Source organism: Vicia villosa, linkage group LG1 (genome assembly GCF_029867415.1).
Source record: "Vicia villosa cultivar HV-30 ecotype Madison, WI linkage group LG1, Vvil1.0, whole genome shotgun sequence".
In the NCBI taxonomy this organism is placed as follows: domain Eukaryota; kingdom Viridiplantae; phylum Streptophyta; class Magnoliopsida; order Fabales; family Fabaceae; genus Vicia; species Vicia villosa.
Genome location: NC_081180.1, coordinates 169,857,251 through 169,874,825, shown reverse-complemented (window position 1 = coordinate 169,874,825; position 17,575 = coordinate 169,857,251). Strand labels below are relative to the sequence as shown.

The 17,575-nt window shown below is 30.3% G+C and overlaps 1 protein-coding gene across 1 annotated transcript; it reads left to right on the top strand.

The window, feature by feature from the left end:
• The first annotated feature begins 11,491 nt into the window (after positions 1-11,491).
• Positions 11,492-12,861, top strand: LOC131659321 (uncharacterized). Its single transcript, XM_058928528.1, has 3 exons — positions 11,492-11,906; positions 12,059-12,234; positions 12,670-12,861. The coding sequence occupies exons 1-3, from the start codon at positions 11,492-11,494 to the stop codon at positions 12,859-12,861; spliced, it is 783 nt and encodes a 260-aa protein (XP_058784511.1).
• Positions 12,862-17,575: the final 4,714 nt, after the last annotated feature.

The following is a 17,575-nucleotide window of genomic DNA, read 5'->3' as shown; positions in this document are numbered from 1 at the left end:
TGATGTTCCAAAGCCTGAGCCATCGCCTCTAATGCAGTAGTAATTGTAGCATCCTTCCTTCCAGCCATCTCAACTTGTCGCTACCATACAAACAATGATCGGAATAATTAACAATACTCGATTGTTAATTAACTACGACACGACACTTGGCTGGACGGACCGACCTGCTCTGATACCACTAATGTATTACCCCAAATCTACCCAACGGTTTATAAAGGAAAATCAGAGTGCAAAATCTCAAAATAACATGCTTGAGGCGTCACATTTATCAACTTAAAACATATACGCATACATGCTCATTAATGAAGATACATAACACATAACAATAGGGAGAATTCATAATCTAATGGTCATTAAAAACCAAATCAACTTTAAAACAATGCAGCGGAATTCATAAACTCGTAAACTTCTAAGTAATAGCATCTTTGTCAACATAAACAAAACAGCTAAACAACTTCAACATAAGCAAATCATAATCCAACTCAAACATGACAATAGAAAACAAGACAAGCGTCAATCCCCCCGAGTTCTACGTATCAGAGCAATGGACACCAACTCGAGCTACTAACAATAAACAGATGCTCCACATCGTTACCTGCACGTTACCATCAAAGGGTTACATTCAAACTGAAGGGGTGAGATATCAAACAGTATAAAGGAAAGTATGATAATACTTATTGCAAAGATAAGATCATACACAATTCACCACTTCCCATCTCAAGGCAATTTGCATCACAACAACAATATTAATAATCAATCATGATAACATATTCAATTTCACAACTAAATCATCCATAATTATAACATTCACTTCATAATCATAACGACAAACGAATGCAACTCAATATGCGACTCAACATTATGCATATGCATGTGGTACCATTTGGAGGAAAACTCCCATCGTTGCTATTGCCTCTTGGGCCATCGTCACTTTGTCATTTTTAGGCCATTGTCGCTTTTGCCATTTTTAGGCCATCGTCTCTTTTATGCAATGGATGCGACTCAATGATGCATATCCACAAACACAACATTCATAATACATAACAACATCGTCTAAACATCATCAATTCAATGCCAAGATTCAATGGCAACAACAACATCATTACTTTTATAGTAATTCGTCACTTCTCAATCACGTCACTATGTCGTATCATCATACAACATTATTTCACTTTGCAATACATCACAATATCGGAAAATAAAATTCAAGAAAAGTTATCAAAAGTAATTCCAATCATTCTCATTAGATATACATTGATTTCATCTTTACGGAGGTTCAAACGGTGAGTAAAAAGGAGTTACGGATCAAAAGATACAGCAATTAGAAGTTTCAAAAAGTTTTTGATAGCAAATTTCGCTTAGCGGGCTTCAAGCGTGCTTCACAGAACTAAAAATAGATGCGAACCACTTTCGCAGCTCCGCTTAACGGGTCAATATCGCTTGGCAAACTCGCGAATATCAAAATTTGTCCCCAGACTTCGCTTAGCGGACCAGGGGTCATTTAACGGACGTGCAATTTTGCAGAAAAATGACAGCAAACTCAATTTTGTGAAAAAGCTATTCCACACCTCAAAATCACTTCCAGTCAACAATAAACCACAATTATAACCAATATTGAACATGTGGTAACAACAATCATCATCAAAAACATGTTTAGAAACATAATTCATAGAATCTAGCATAAACCCTAACAATTTCAATTTCACAAACATGGTTACGAAGCATATAATCAAAACCCCACCATAATCTATCATCATATAATCCCTTATCATGAAAGAATCCCACTTTTACCTTAGGTTTTGGATTGAAGACAACTCTAGCTTCAATTTAGGATTTGACCTAGCTTTCTCTCCTCTTCACTTCTTTCTCTTCTTTCACCAAATGATCTTCTAATTTTCTATTTTCTCAATTTCCCTTGTTTTGTTTAACTCACTAACTAATTATTACTAATGGGCTCTAATTAGCACCTCTCATTTACTAACACTAACACTAAGTTAGGCCCAATATCATTAGTCTCATTATGTTATTACTACTAATTTCTAATAAAATAACGTAAAACCAATTAATCACATAATTAACACATAAATCACAAAACATATTATAAAATAAATAATTAAACTAAAAACGGGCATTACATTTCACAAAAACTTCCACTAAATAAACCTCACCCAACATCCCAAATTCCTAAGCTCCCTATTTGAAGATTATCCTAAGCTCAACTACAAGAACATCGTGCCCAAGGATTTTGTTATAATTGTGATGAATTTTTTTCCTAGGGTGCAGGTGTACTACTAGAAAATTTCTTTTACTATTAGCTGAGCATGACTCACACCAATCTGACCAAGTAGACAAAGTCAATATTGAGGCAGAAATTGGGGAAACAGATTTTAGTGGTACTAATTTTCAATTGTCCACTCAAGCTGTGACTGGTCAATTCTCTCCCCAAATCCTTAAATTCAAAGGTCTGATCGAAGGATTACAAGGATGGTCCTCATTGACACAGGCATCACTCACAACTTCCTACAATCTTGCATTGTCCAACATCTCAACCTCAAAACCACCCCAATTCCATAATTTTCAGTTATGGTGGGAAATGGATCCCATTTACAATGGCAAGGAGTATGTAATCAGGTAAAGCTCACTCTTGCAAATCAACCCTTCACCCTCCCATTTTACTTGTTGCCTATCAAAGGCGCTGATGTTGTGCTTGGCATGGCATGGTTAAGTACACTAGGACCCATTCAAGCAAATTTTTCAATCACATCCATCACATTCACCCTCAACAACAACCCGATTACCTTAAAAGAGGATCCTAAGTCACAACCAACCCATACAACCTTCCACCAATTCTGCCAAATTATCCACACAAACTCCATCGCTTCCTTGCACCTTATGACTTTTACCAATTTAGACTCCCAAAGCAACAAAGACTCAATTCTCACAATCTTGGATAACCTTCCTAAATCCCTTCCTCCAGAAATTTCCACTTTGCTACACAACTACCCATCAGTTTTTCAAACCCCACGAGGTCTTCCACCCTCACGCCCACATGATCACCAAATCCCTCTCTTACCAAATACTCCTCCAATTAATGTACAACCCTACCGTTATCCCCATAATAAAAAAGAAGCAATGACATCAATCATACAAGACATGTTAAGGGAAGACACAATTATCCCAAGTAATAGCCCATTCTCTTCCCCAGTCTTGCTTGTAAAAAAAGGACTGAACATGGCGTTTTTGTGTTGATTAACGCGCTTTAAATGTTGTGACAATTAAAGATAGATTTCCTATACCTACCATTGATGAACTTGGTGTTGCCAAAATTTTCACTAAGATAGACTTACGCTCATGCTACCCTTAGATTTGTGTTGCATTTGAAGATACTCACAAAACAACTTTTCGTACTTTTGACGGCCATTACGAATTCCTCTTGATTTCATTTGAGCTAACAAACGCCCCCTCTACCTTTCAATCAACTATGAATGATCTATTACGCCCATACTTACGACGGTTTTGTTAGTATATTTTGACGAAATTCTAATTTTTAGCGCTAAGTTGAGTGATCATTTACGCATTTGACTGTTGTTTTCAACTTATTACAAACCCATGCCTTTGTTGCAAAGTTATCTAAATGTATTTTTGTAGTGGATACAATTAATTATCTAGGTCATGTGATTTTAGTAGGAGTTGTTACACCAGATCCAGAAAAAGTTTAAGCCATTTTGGATTGGCCTGAACCACAATCACTCACAGCTCTCCGATGATTTTTGGGTCTCACTGGACTTTACAGGCGCTTTGCGCACAACTACGTCACTCTCACCGCTCCTCTCACCGATTTGCTTCATTCCATAAAATTTCTTGGAGTACAGAGGCTATTATAGCCTTTACAAAGTTGAAAAGAAAAATGGCTGACATACCGATGATGGTGTTTTTAGTGAATGGATTTTTTGTTTCCTTCTGCTCTCAATTCAATGGCTAATAAAACAAAATAAATATATAATGCTGTAAAATTGGTATAAAAATAATACAATATAAAGGTTAGAATCACAGCTAAATAGCTAAATATAAGATAGTAAAGAAAGTAGAGAAATTCTTTGTGTTTTTATGGGATAATAGCATGCATTATAATTTGAAAAGAGAGAGACAAAGATTACTAGATGAAATTTTGTTTTGATATTTTGATATAATATGATTCAACATCTTTATTATACAATATTGATGTTTTTATTTTTTTACTGACAATAGAACTCTTGTAATTTAAAAATGATAAATTACATACGAATAATATTTGGAAACAAGTAAGAATCCTACTCATTTGTTAAAATTGGACCCACCCAACTCTGTAGCTATAGGAGACCTATTGTAGAATGTTGTGGAAACTCAACCACTAGTACAGCAGTGGCCGATGTTATAATATCCTCTAAGACTTTTGAATGTTCAAGTGCTTCTAATCAATTTTATAAAGTGATATGTGCCATTTATTTTCATAAAAATTTCACTTCTAAATGTGCATGTACTTATAATGGTTTGGGAAATAGTTAGTACTCATGAATGATTTAATTCATGTAAAATGGAATTTTATTAAATTAATTTGAAGTGAAATGATATATGTTTGCACATATTAATAATTAAATATTAATAAATATACTTTTAAAAACTAAAAAACTTAAATAAAATTTAAAACTTATATATAATTAGTAAGATCAATTTTAATAAAGACTTAAATAGTTATTTGGTCTTGTAAGTTGACGTGTTTTTTATTTTCATCCCTATATTTTTTATTTTTTTTTGGAATGATCTCTCAATGTTAAAATCTTTTTGACTTTAGTCTCTAAAGTTAAAATCCGTAGAAAAATCCAAAAGAAAATTCGCATAAAACCTATAAATTTTCCTACGGATTTTAATTTTATGGACTAAATCCAAAAAAACTCAATATTTAAAGACTTTATCCAAGAAAAATAAGATAAGGAAAATGAAAAACACGCTAACTTATAAGAAAAAGACTGATCTTGCAGAGCAGATCAGATGGCCAGCAACGGTGAAGGCTTGAACTCTTGAGCGGTTGAGAGGGGAAAAAATGGTTGTACCTGCAAGGCACTCCGATGCCAAAGTGAGTGTTTGGACAACAAGGTACAACAAAGTGAGAGATTTTGGGTTAGAAAAAGGTTACCTTGCCCTCAGGGTTTAGAGGGCAATTTATAAGATTATTCCATGCGAGAAAGGCTCCACTTTGCCTGGCGCGAGGCTAGGTAATATGCGAGCTGGCTGCTACCGAGCACGAGGTTGTTGCGTGCTCGGTTACGTCTAGCTTTTGCCCGGGGAGAGAGGCTGTCGTGTGCGCGGCCAAGGTGCCTTGGCCGAAGGTTGGATTGGCCCAATTGAGGCAATTGGGCCGGTCCAGAACAAAAATTATTTAAATGTTTAATAAATAAGTATATAAACAAGTCCGGCCATAAGCAAGTGCAACCTGTGCTATTGCACAGGGCCACAATTTTTTAGGGGCCTAATTTTTTATATTACTACCGAGCAGAAAAATAAATAAGTCATTTGATTTTTTATGCTCCATGCATGGGTAACATAGGGACTTTCAATATTCATTGTTCAGTTATAATACATTAATTAACACGAATATATAATTATCAAATTACTCACATCGTTTTTATTTGAAACGTGACATATACTACTTCCTAGTCTCCAAATATAAGACTATTTAAGAAAGATTTTTTTCTTTTCATCAATTACTTTGCACACAATATTTATCAATAATAACTTTTTACAAGATGATTTTATAAAAATAAATTATTATTCAATTTATTTATTTATTTACTAAAAAATTCTTATAGCATTTCATCGTGATATAGTTGCAGAAAAATTAATAGAAGTTTAAAATAAGGGTGAAGTAGATTAACCTGAATGTTCTAGTTAAATTGGAAAGGTGTAACTCGAGAAAGGTGTAATTAGTTCTATACGTTTTAGGGGTTCAATTTTTTATTGGAAATAAAAAACATTTTTAAAAAAATAGAACATTCAAAATATAAATTTTAGGCTGCCTTTCCAAAACAAAAAACAAAAAATAGTATTTTTTTTCGTTTCATTTGATTAATATATAGTTATATTTTTAGTGCAACATTTTTAATTATTAAAATTATAATTTTTTTAAAAATTTAATCTTATTTTATAAATTAGAACCGGGCGTTCGGATCGATTGGGCCGGCCCTGTATATAAATAAATTTGTGTTAGCTAGTGTTACCGAATAATAATATTCTCAAGAAAAACTTAATAGAGATATAAACCCAAATCCAAATGCTAGAACATAGAAGAATTGATTGGAATTTTCCTGGAAAGTGGCTTATATTTAAATTATTTTAAGAAAAAAATTTAATAAAAAGGAAAACAATTTATATGATTTCTAAGTGCTCTACACTTTCAAACATGTTCACACTACATTATGCATTAATTGAATTAAAACTACACAAAAGATATACACAACAGTGAAATTAAAATATGAATTTCTAATATAAGTAATGTACAATCATGTCTACACTTTCAAACATATTTACAATACTATATTAAGCAACACTGGAATTAAAATTAATGAAAATATATACACAATGAAATTAAAATATCAAATTCTTGTATATGAGTGAGAGACATCTACTCTAGAAATTTTGAAAAGTCACCTAATTTAATCCAGGGAATCATGAAATAGGATAAAAATACGAACTATGGCATCCTCCTATCTTTAAATATAAAACTTGTATCCTCCTATCTTCAAATATAAAACTTGTAGTTAGAAAGTTTTGTTTCAATAAAATTGTTGCTGGTTTAAATTTATAAAAAAAGAGTAAGTGAATTTATCATTATTATATATATGATTAAGAAAAAACAAGGATAATATTAAAACAAAAACACTTAGATAGTCGAGAGCAGAGCTGATTTAAGGAAACTTGTCACGAAAGGAAGATGAATGGAGGAGTGTATGAACCGTAGTAGTTGGGATGGAAGAAAGTTTAATATAGTGAGAGAATTATTTCAAGGGTAATTAGAGCCACATGGCAATGTGTAATTTGATACTTATACAATACATGGATTGTGCCTTTTGCATGATAATCCAATGGTGGAGATTGAATTAGAGTTATATATATTGTGTTTCTTTTGAGTGATCGTAATTTTCTTCTGAAACCAAGATGCAATGGTACAAAAGTTTGAGAAGGTTAAGAAATGGTTAAGTGGTTTTAGAGAGGAAATAGTACAAAAGTTTGAGAAGGTTAAGAAATGTTAAGTGGTTTGTGAGAGGAAATATGTGACTTTTTTAAATGACATTTAAGGTGGCATTTAAATAGAAAAAGTAAAGTCTTTTCCATCATAATTTGTAAGAATTTGTTACCATTTATTTGTTCAATTGAAAATTAAATTTCTAGTAACAATCATTAAAAATTAACACAAACAATTCTAAAGAGACATCTAGTACTCTGGAAATTAAAAATTGTAGTGCGCTAGAAATTTTGAAAAATCACCTAATTTAATCAAGGGAATCATGAAATAGGACAAAAATATGAACTATGGCATCCTCCTATCTTCAAATATAAAACTTGTAGTTAGAAAGTTTTGTTTCAATAAAATTGTTGCTGATTTAAAGTTATAAAAAACGAGTAAGTGAATTTATCATTATTATATATATGATTAAGAAAAAACAAGGATAATATTAAAACAAAAACACTTAGATAGTCGAGAGAAGAGCCGATTTAAGGAAACTTGTCATGAAAAGAAATGGATGGATGAGTGTATGAACCGTAGTAGTTGGGATGGAAGAAAGTTTGGGATGGAAGAAAGTTTGATATAGTGTGAGAATTATTTTAAGGGTATGGAAGAAAGTTTGATATAGTGTGAGAATTATTTTAAGGGTAGTAAGAGCGACATGGAAATGTGTAATTGGATACTTATACAATACATGGATTGTGCCTTCTGCATGATGATCCAATGGTGGAGATTGGAGGATTAGAGTTATATAGATTGTGTTTCTCTTTTTTAAATGACATTTAAGGTGGCAATTAAATGGAAAAAGTAAAATCTTTTCCATCATAATTTGTAAGCATTTGTTACCATTTATTTGTTCAATTGAAACAATCATTAAAAATTAACATAAACAATCGTAAAGAGACATCTAGTACTCTGGAAATTAAAAATTGTAGTGCTCTATAAATTTTGAAAAATCACCTAATTTAATCAAGGGAATCATGAAATAGGATAAAAATATGAACTATGGCATCCTACTATCTTCAAATATAAAACTTTTAGTTAGAAAGTTTAGTTTCAATAAAATTGTTGTTGATTTAAAGTTATAAAAAAAGAGTAAGTGAGTTTATCATTATTATATATATGATTAAGAAAAAACAAGAATAATATTAAAGCAAAAACACTTAGATAGTCGAGAGCATAGCTGATTTAAGGAAACTTGTCATGAAAAGAAGATGAATGGAGGAATGTATGAACCGTAGTAGTTGGGATGGAAGAAAGTTTCATATAGTGTGAGAATTATTTCAAGGGTAGTTAGAGCCATATGGCAATGTGTAATTGGATACTTATACAATACATGGATTGTGCCTTCTTCACGATGATCCAATGGTGGAGATTTGATTAGAGTTATATAGATTGTGTTTCTTTTGAGTGATCGTGATTTTCTCCTGAAACGAAGATGCAATGGTACAAAAGTTTGAGAAGGTTAAGAAATGGTTAATTGATTTTTGAGAGGAAATAGGTGACTTTTTTTAAATGACATTTAAGGTGGCATTTAAATGGAAAAAGTAAAGTCTTTTCCTTCATAATTTGTAAGCATTTGTTACCATTTACTTGTTCAATTGAAAATTAAATTTCTAGTAACAATCATTAAAAATTAACACAAACAATCATAAGAGTTAGAATTTATTAATGTGAACTAAGATCGAGGTTTAACCTAATAATATCAGTATTTTGCCGGTTGCCATATGACTTATAAATAAATTTTAAATTCATTTAACTATGATTTGTATGAGTTCAACTCTATTTAACTTTTTTTAAAATTAATAAAATTATTTAAATATTTTTTAATAAAATTTATTTCTTTTCATCCTCATCAAACTCATTTAAACTCAGATATCATTCATCTTTATTTCTCTATCTTTTCATATTTATGATCAATATCATTACAATTAATTAATAAAATTAGAAGGCAAACAGATAACAAACTGTGCCGCAATACTTCTTTAGATGACAAAATGAATCCTCTTCAAAACTACATTCATAGACATAAAAGATACAACATTGCTATTCATAAGTCTATATATTCTCTATAAAAGATCAACTGGTTATGGTGCTAGGAAATCAAATGTGTCAAAGAAATATGGATCCATTTGCAATTTGTTATCTGTTTAGATGTGCCTCCATGTGTTTTGCTTTTGCTAATTTTGGATGGTCATAAACACACCAAACTTTTGGCTATTATATTTTCACTATCTTTAGCCTTTTGTACGAGTATATATATATATATATATATATATATATATATATATATATATATATATATATATATATGATCATGCTGCAATTATACAAATACTTAAATATAATTAATTTTCATTAGTAATTATATAATCTGCAATTCTATAATCCAGAGGCCTACAAATTCACTAGTGTGTATTTTGTGTCTAGTGGGTGTGTATTAGCATCTTCATCAGTTTATGACTCATCCTTCAAATGAATATGTATTATTTTCTGTTGTGTTCTTGTTCTATCTAGTCACTGTAGTTAAAATTTGGTCACCCACAAAAACTTCTTCTATAGCCTATAAGCAACAACTCTACATTTATAATCAATATATAACTACATCCTTTAGAAAATAAACTGATGATATTGACATCATCACATTCACATGATGCTTAACCAAAACCTTTAACACTGCCAGCTATTGCCACTAAAACCAATGCATATTTAACTTGACAAACTTCTCTGAAATCGTTCTTTCAGTAAACGGTCAATCTAAAATATTACACACCAAATTTTAGTACTTTTTATGGATCATATCCCCCTTGATCAAGAAAATAAGAAACATGATCAACCTAGTTCATTAGGAGCCTCAACAGACCATGCACTCTTACTCTGAAGGCTTTCTAAAAAAACATCTATCAATTATTCTCTTGATTGCAACATCAGTTCCCCTCCATTCTCCATGATAAACAGTTCCAAAGGTACCAAAACCCAACTCTGTCAACTCTTCAAGGTCAGAGTTCTTTATAATCTTGTAAAGTTCCAACAACAAGATATTAGCTTAGACAGGGACAGATCTAAGTGGGAGTAAATGGAGTCAAGTAACCCCACTTGATTTTTCCTTTTCAAACTAATAATAATAATTATTGATATATTGACCCCATATAAAATATCTTGATGTCCCCACACCACTCCTTTACTTTAAATTCTAGCTTCTAGGAAACATAAATGTGACACTTAATTATACTTTTTGTTTTTTTTTTTTGTATTTTTCAAAAGTAAATGGAAATTAAAAAGGCATGAGGAAGTTGTGTAGCTTCTTTTAACTAAATCTCCATAATACAATAACAACATATTTTTTCATTTCTATTCTCCTACTTAAAAAAATTTTTCTTTTGTCAAAGTGAAACTAAAAGACAATAATTCAAGTAGGTTTCTTTCTTCATTTTTTTTCTTTGGGTATATTATATTATTGTGTTGTGATTTTATATTTTTTCTTGATTTTTATCATATTTTTAATTTTAAGCCGATGCTTGTAATTGTATTAGATTCAAGTAACTAATTAGAGTTATATTTTTATGTGTTAGAAATGGAGAAGTATTTTAAAATAAAATCAACATTAGAGTCTCAACAAGTTAATGAAGTGGAAAATGCATGAACACAACAATTTGAGCCATATTTGAAAAAACTATTTTTAGATGTTGATTTAGATAATCTTCCTGTTGATCCTGGAAAGAGGAATCAAATGTCATGTTATCATCCAAATGATTGAGATGAAATCCGAAGAGCTTATTAACAAAAAGGGTCTTGTCAACCAAAGGAGCATAAATTTCCACATCGACAAATTGGTACGTTTTAACGTAAGTTCAATCTTGATTGGTTTTTTGAATTTGGTAATTGGTTGGAATATAGTGTATCAAAAGATGATGTGTTTTTTTATATTGTTACCTTATGAGATATGATATAGGAGAACACAAAGGTTGGGATGCTTTTGTGACTGAGAGATTTTCAAATTGGAAAAAGAAAGATAGACACAACGTCCATGTGGGAGGTCCTAATAGTGCTCATAATCAAGCTCGGAGAAAATGTAATGCACTAATGAATCAAAAACAACACATTGAAGTTGCTATTAACAAACAATCTCACTTGATTAAGAGGGAATATCAGATTCATTTAACTTCAATAGTTGATTGTATTAGACTTTTATTAAAGTTGGGATTGGCATTTCATGGTGATGATGAATAGATGAATTCAAAGAATAATGGTAATTTTCTCGAGATTCTACAATTTGTTTGTAATAATAATGAAGAGATTGATAAAGTATTGAAAAAATCTTGTGGAAATCTCAAATTAGTGTCACCTAGCATTCAAAAAGATATTGTGAAAGTTGCTACTTGTGAGACCACAAAATTTATTATTGATGATCTTAACAGTGATTTGTTCTCTATTTTAATTGATAAATCTCGAGATATTTCAGTTAAAGAGCAGATGGTTGTTTTATGCTATGTAGACAAGAAAAGATGTGTCATTGAGAGATTTCTTGGTATTGTCCATGTTGCAAATACAAGTGATATGTCTTTAAAGTCGGCACTAGAATCCTTATTGGCAAAGTACAATTTAAGCTTTTCAATAGTTCGTGGACAAGGATATGATGGGGCTAGTAATATGTGAGGGGAGTTTAATGGCCTCAAAAGTTTGATTTTAAAAGAAAATAAGTGTGCATTCTATGTTCATTGTTTTTTTACCAACTCCAATTAGCACTTGTGGCGGTTGCTAAAAAGCATGATGATATTGTTTAGTTTTTTCTTATAGTTAACAATTTATCTAATGTTGTTGGAGCTTCTTGCAAGCGTAGAGATATTCTTAGAGAAAGTAAAATTCTTAAAGTAATGAAAGCATTAGAGAGTGGAGAAAGTTTAACTGGTCGCGGCTTGAATCCAAAAACTACACTAACAAGAGCTGGAGATACTATATGGGGATACATTACGGTACATTGCTAAGTTTGGTTTCTTTGTTTCCTTCTGTGTGTGATGTGATAGATATAATTTTAAAAGATAGCCTTAGCATAGAGCAACAAGTTGAAACTCGTCGATTATTGAATACTTTGCAATCCTTTGGATTTATTTTGGGTTAATAGTCATTTACCCCCTGTAGTGTTAGCAAATTTTGCTTTTCCCCCCTCCCTACCTTTTGGCAACGATTTTTTCAAAAAAAACCGTTGCCAAAACCTGCCTTTGGCAACGGTGGAGGGGGGGTAAACCGAAACACGCTCATATGGCAGAGGGTAAATGACTATTAACCCATTTATTTTTAAATTTATTTTGATGAGAAATATATTGAGAATTACTAATGATTTGTCTCAAGCACTACAAAAAAAAGATCAAGATATTATAAATGTTATGACATTTGTTAAAGTATTAAAGGAAAGATTGCAAACTATGAGAGAATATGGTTGGTCTAGTTTACTTGATGAAGTGACATTGTTTTATGAGAAGCATAGTATTGACATTATAAATATGGATGACGCCTTTATGTTACATGGAAAACCAAGGCATAATGTTGAAATAGTTTCAAACACTACTACAAAAGCGCTTCTAACGACGGACGCGAAATAAATTTTACCTCGGCAAAAGAATCGAGGTAACGAAGAGCGCCATGAAATTAATTACTTAACACCTCGGGTTTTAAAACACCGAGGTAAAGGTTTATTATGGAATTGGTTCGAACCTCGGTTTCTGAATTTTTATTATCTACGAAAAATAACGTCTTTTTTATCTCGGTTTATCATAAAAAACCGAGGGGTAATCATATAATTTCTTAAATAAATCTCGTTACATTGTTTTCTATAATATTACATTTTTTTAATATAACTCGTTACAGTGTTTTTTAAAGAATATTACATTAATTATGCGTGAAGATCATATATTGGATCTTCAATTTCTTAATATTTTGGACAAGATCAAATATTGAGAAACTCTTTCATGTAAAGATATTGCATGTATTTGTTTCTGGTGGAAAAAAAAAAAGGTAAGATAATTAAAATTTATAATCAAAAATATTTTTCGTACAAATAAAAATTTAATAGAATAAACCTTAAACCCAGATGATTTTCTTCTCTTGCAATCTATCGAAGAGAACTTTTCCAAGTTTCCTTAGGTTTCATATGTTTCATTTAGATTTCTAATATCGTAAGATAACTTATATAATAGATGTCCCTTAGATTTCACGCATATTACTAATGGTGGATTCTTCAGCATTTATAATATTTAAATGGACGACAAAGATGTGTATAAGGCCGTTGAATAAAAATATGAAAAAAACACTTAACTATCATCTCGTCGAGGGGTTAGAGAAAAATAATTTTGTTTCTTTCAACAAGGGTTACATTCTTTACCCAGAATATTAAAAATACATTGTATGAAACAAATCTTCGTATAATATCATATTATCTACCCAGAATATTAAAATTACAGCATGAGCAAAGGTCCCATACAATATTTGTTACTTATAATGTATTTTTAATATTCTAGGTAAACAATGTAACCACTTTGTAAAAAATATTATTTTACTCTAACCCCTCGGTTTAAAAACAAAACCGAGGGGTTGTAGTTTTTTTTAGAAAATAGTTACATAGTTTATCCAGAATATCAAAAATGTATTGTATGCAACAAATCTTCGCAGAATATCAAGATTGTTTACCCAAAATATCAAAAATGCAGCATGTCCAAGTCCCATACAAGGTGGTAGAGATCTGTCTTGAATTTCTGACATGCCTTCATCAAGATTGATTGTTTATGTTATGATTTTCAATGCTTTCACTAGCGTATACAATTTGCATGCTTGGAATGCATCCAACTTCTAATCAGGTGTTTGTTTCAGAAATTAAAAAGTGTTTTTTCAGCACTTGCAATCTATCAGTAAATACTTTTAGGAGTAAATCATAATTGTTCAAAACCTTTAACAACAACAACAACATCAATACCATTGTTTGAGATGGATTGAAAAAGATGAAAAAAATATTTTGTTCAAGGTAGAAGAACATTTTTTCTCATTTTTGCAATTCATCCTAAAAAATGATGCATTCGACGATGGGGCGGCTACAAATCAGATAGTATTAGGATAAAATCTGTTTAGCGAGTATTTATATTAAAATATAAATGTTTTATCCCTTGGTTTATCAAAGAAACCGAAGGGTTAAATCATTTATTTTACACTTGTTAACAAATAAAAACATAAAGTGTATTAGTTGGGATTCGAAGCATGTCCTGAATGGTATATCACCTCGGTTTTTATAAAAACCGAGAAAACAAGTTGTTTTTTTTAATATATATATATATATATATATATATATATATATATATATATATATATATATATATATATATATATGGTAAACTCTGGAATAAAACCTCGGTTTTTTCTGGATGACGTGAAACCTTCGTCATGAAAAGCGTTATTTGTAGTAGTGAAACTTGCATCACTTTCAAGTCGAGGTATTTTATCAAGTGATTGATAAACAACTTCAAGAGTTGAATAATAGATTTACAGAGGTGAATAGTGAATTGCTTATTTGTGTAGCAAGTTTAACTCCATGAGATTCATTTTGTGCATTTGACAAGGAAAATTGATTAAGTTGGTTCGATTTTATCCGTCTGAATTTTCTCCAATAGAGCTCATGGGACTCGACAATCAACTTGTATCATGCATGTTTGTTCTAGTGAACAATTTTCTAATTTACAGGGAATTAGTGATCTTTCAAGAATGATGGTGGAGACTAAAAAGCAAATTGCTTATCCAATGGTGTATTTACTTCTAAAGTTGGCGTTACTTTTGCCTGTGGCTACAACAACAAATGAAAGAAGTTTCTCAACTATGAATTTTGTGAAGAATCAACTGCGCAATCAGATGGTGGATGAATTTTTGAATGATTGCTTGGTAACATACATAGAAAGTGATATATTTGATGGTGTTGAAAATAATTTTTTTTTTACAACTCTTTCAAAATATGAAGACCCGTAGAGAGCAATTATAATTATTGAATATTAAATTGTCTTCAATTTTTTTATATACATTGGTATTTTATTTTGTAATATTTAACTTTTTAGATATACATTTTAATCATTTTACGCATAAGTGTGTGTGTATATATATATATATATATATATATATATATATATATATATATATATATATATATATATATATATATATATATATATATATATATATATATATATATATATATATATATATATGTGTGTGTGTGTGTGTTTTTTATGAATATTTATATTATTTAATTCTAATTTTTGTATAAAAAAAATTGACTTTGACTCCACTTATTAAAACTTCTGGATCCGCCCTGTCAGGTACCACTCAAGAGAATATGCCAAACAAATATAAAATCAAGAGCAAAACTAAGTAACTCACATTATTTCACATTCCAACAATTGTTTTGTTTCTCTAAACATAGCATTTGGTGATTCTTAAAAAAACACACATACAAATCAAACCGGAAATAAAAAATAGTTCTAGATCTGTTGTATAATAGTTCATGATGATAGAAACTACAAGAAGAAATTTAGAGAACCATTCATTATTGATTTTCCTGCATCATATCTAGTAAGTAACCAAGAAAAATTATACATAAAATACCCAATGACTAAATTAATAGTTTCAAACTTAAAATACCCACACACAAAATGAAAATCATTCAAAATCCAGAAACCAAAATCATTCAAACTAACAAACCGAAAAAGAAAAATGAAATGTTTTTTTTACTAAATTAAAAAGAGAGTGAAATTGATTACCGAGTAGATTACCTAAGTCAGCGAATTTGTGGTAGTTGGGAGAGCATGAACTTTAGGGAGAGAAGATAAAAAAAAAGATGCAGCTGCAAGTTTCACTAGAGAGTCTCTTAGAGTTTGTTCCAAATAATGAAATGTGAAATATATTATAGGGTTAATGAACTTTTTGGTCCCTCTAAATATTGCAAATTTCATTTTTAGTCCCTCCAAAATTTTCCTTTAAGAAATCGTCCCTTCAAAATTTTTCGTCTAAACTATTGGTCCCTAATGTCAAATTTGCTAGAGATTAGCTACGACTTTAGCCACTGATTAGCTACGAAATTTGACGTTAGGGACCAATAGTTCGAAAGAAAAATTTTGAAAGGACGATTTCTTGAAGGAAAATTTTGGAGGGACTAAAAACGAAATTTGAAATATTTAAAGGGACGAAAAAGTTCATTAACCCTATATTATAAATATAAATAAGTGCATAAAAATGTAAAATATATAAAAAAAAAATGAAAAAAGAGCATTAAAAAATTTGAAAATATCTAACAAAATGTCATGTCAGATATTAAAAAGGTAACAGTACTATCACATAAGCAATAATTAATAATTCTGTAGAAAATTTAACGAAATAGACTATTTAGGCTAACAACATTGTTTTAAGGAACTACATAGTAATATTTTTTTTAATTAAGGGATTAGCGCGAAACAATAAGTTAAGTTAATGGATCAAAAGATGAATTAAAAAAAATATATATATACTAGGACGAAAACCAAATGAGTCTCTGTTACACAAAAAAAGATAAGGGACAAAAAAATAAAAAAACACTTCAACTAACATGAACCAAAAGACTATTTAAGACTATAATTTTTTAGGCAAAATACTCTTTTTCGTCCCTTAACTTTACCTCGGAGTCTATTTTGGTCCTTCAATTTTTAAAAAGTTCAAATAAACCCCTTATCTATTTAAAAGGTGGCACGTTAGTCCTTTCCGTCTGTTTGATGCAAACAGACGTTAAACAGTGCATACGTGGCATTTGACTTGTACATGTTTTGCACTCGTGGCTGGTTATGTGGCATAGGTTGTTTCCAAGGTCCAGAAAATATTCAAAAATTTTAACCACACCATGGTTTGAACTCAGGACACCTTTGTTAAAGAAAAAGTTGCAATACCACTAGGCCATGCACATGTTTATTGAATTTCATTCCGTCTGGAGCAATTTATTTAACTACTTCAATAATAATAATAATAATAATAATAATAATAATAATAATAATAATAATAATAATAATAATAATAATACTAATAATACTGCAGCCATTTATTATTATTCCAAAACTCTAATAATAATAATAATAATAATAATAATAATAATAATAGTTATAATAATAGTAATAATAATAATAGTAATAGTAAAATAATAATAGTAAAATAACAATAGTAAAAGTAATAATAATAATAATAATAATAATAATAATAATAATAATAATAATAAAAATAATAATAATAATATTAATAATAATAATAATAATAGTAATA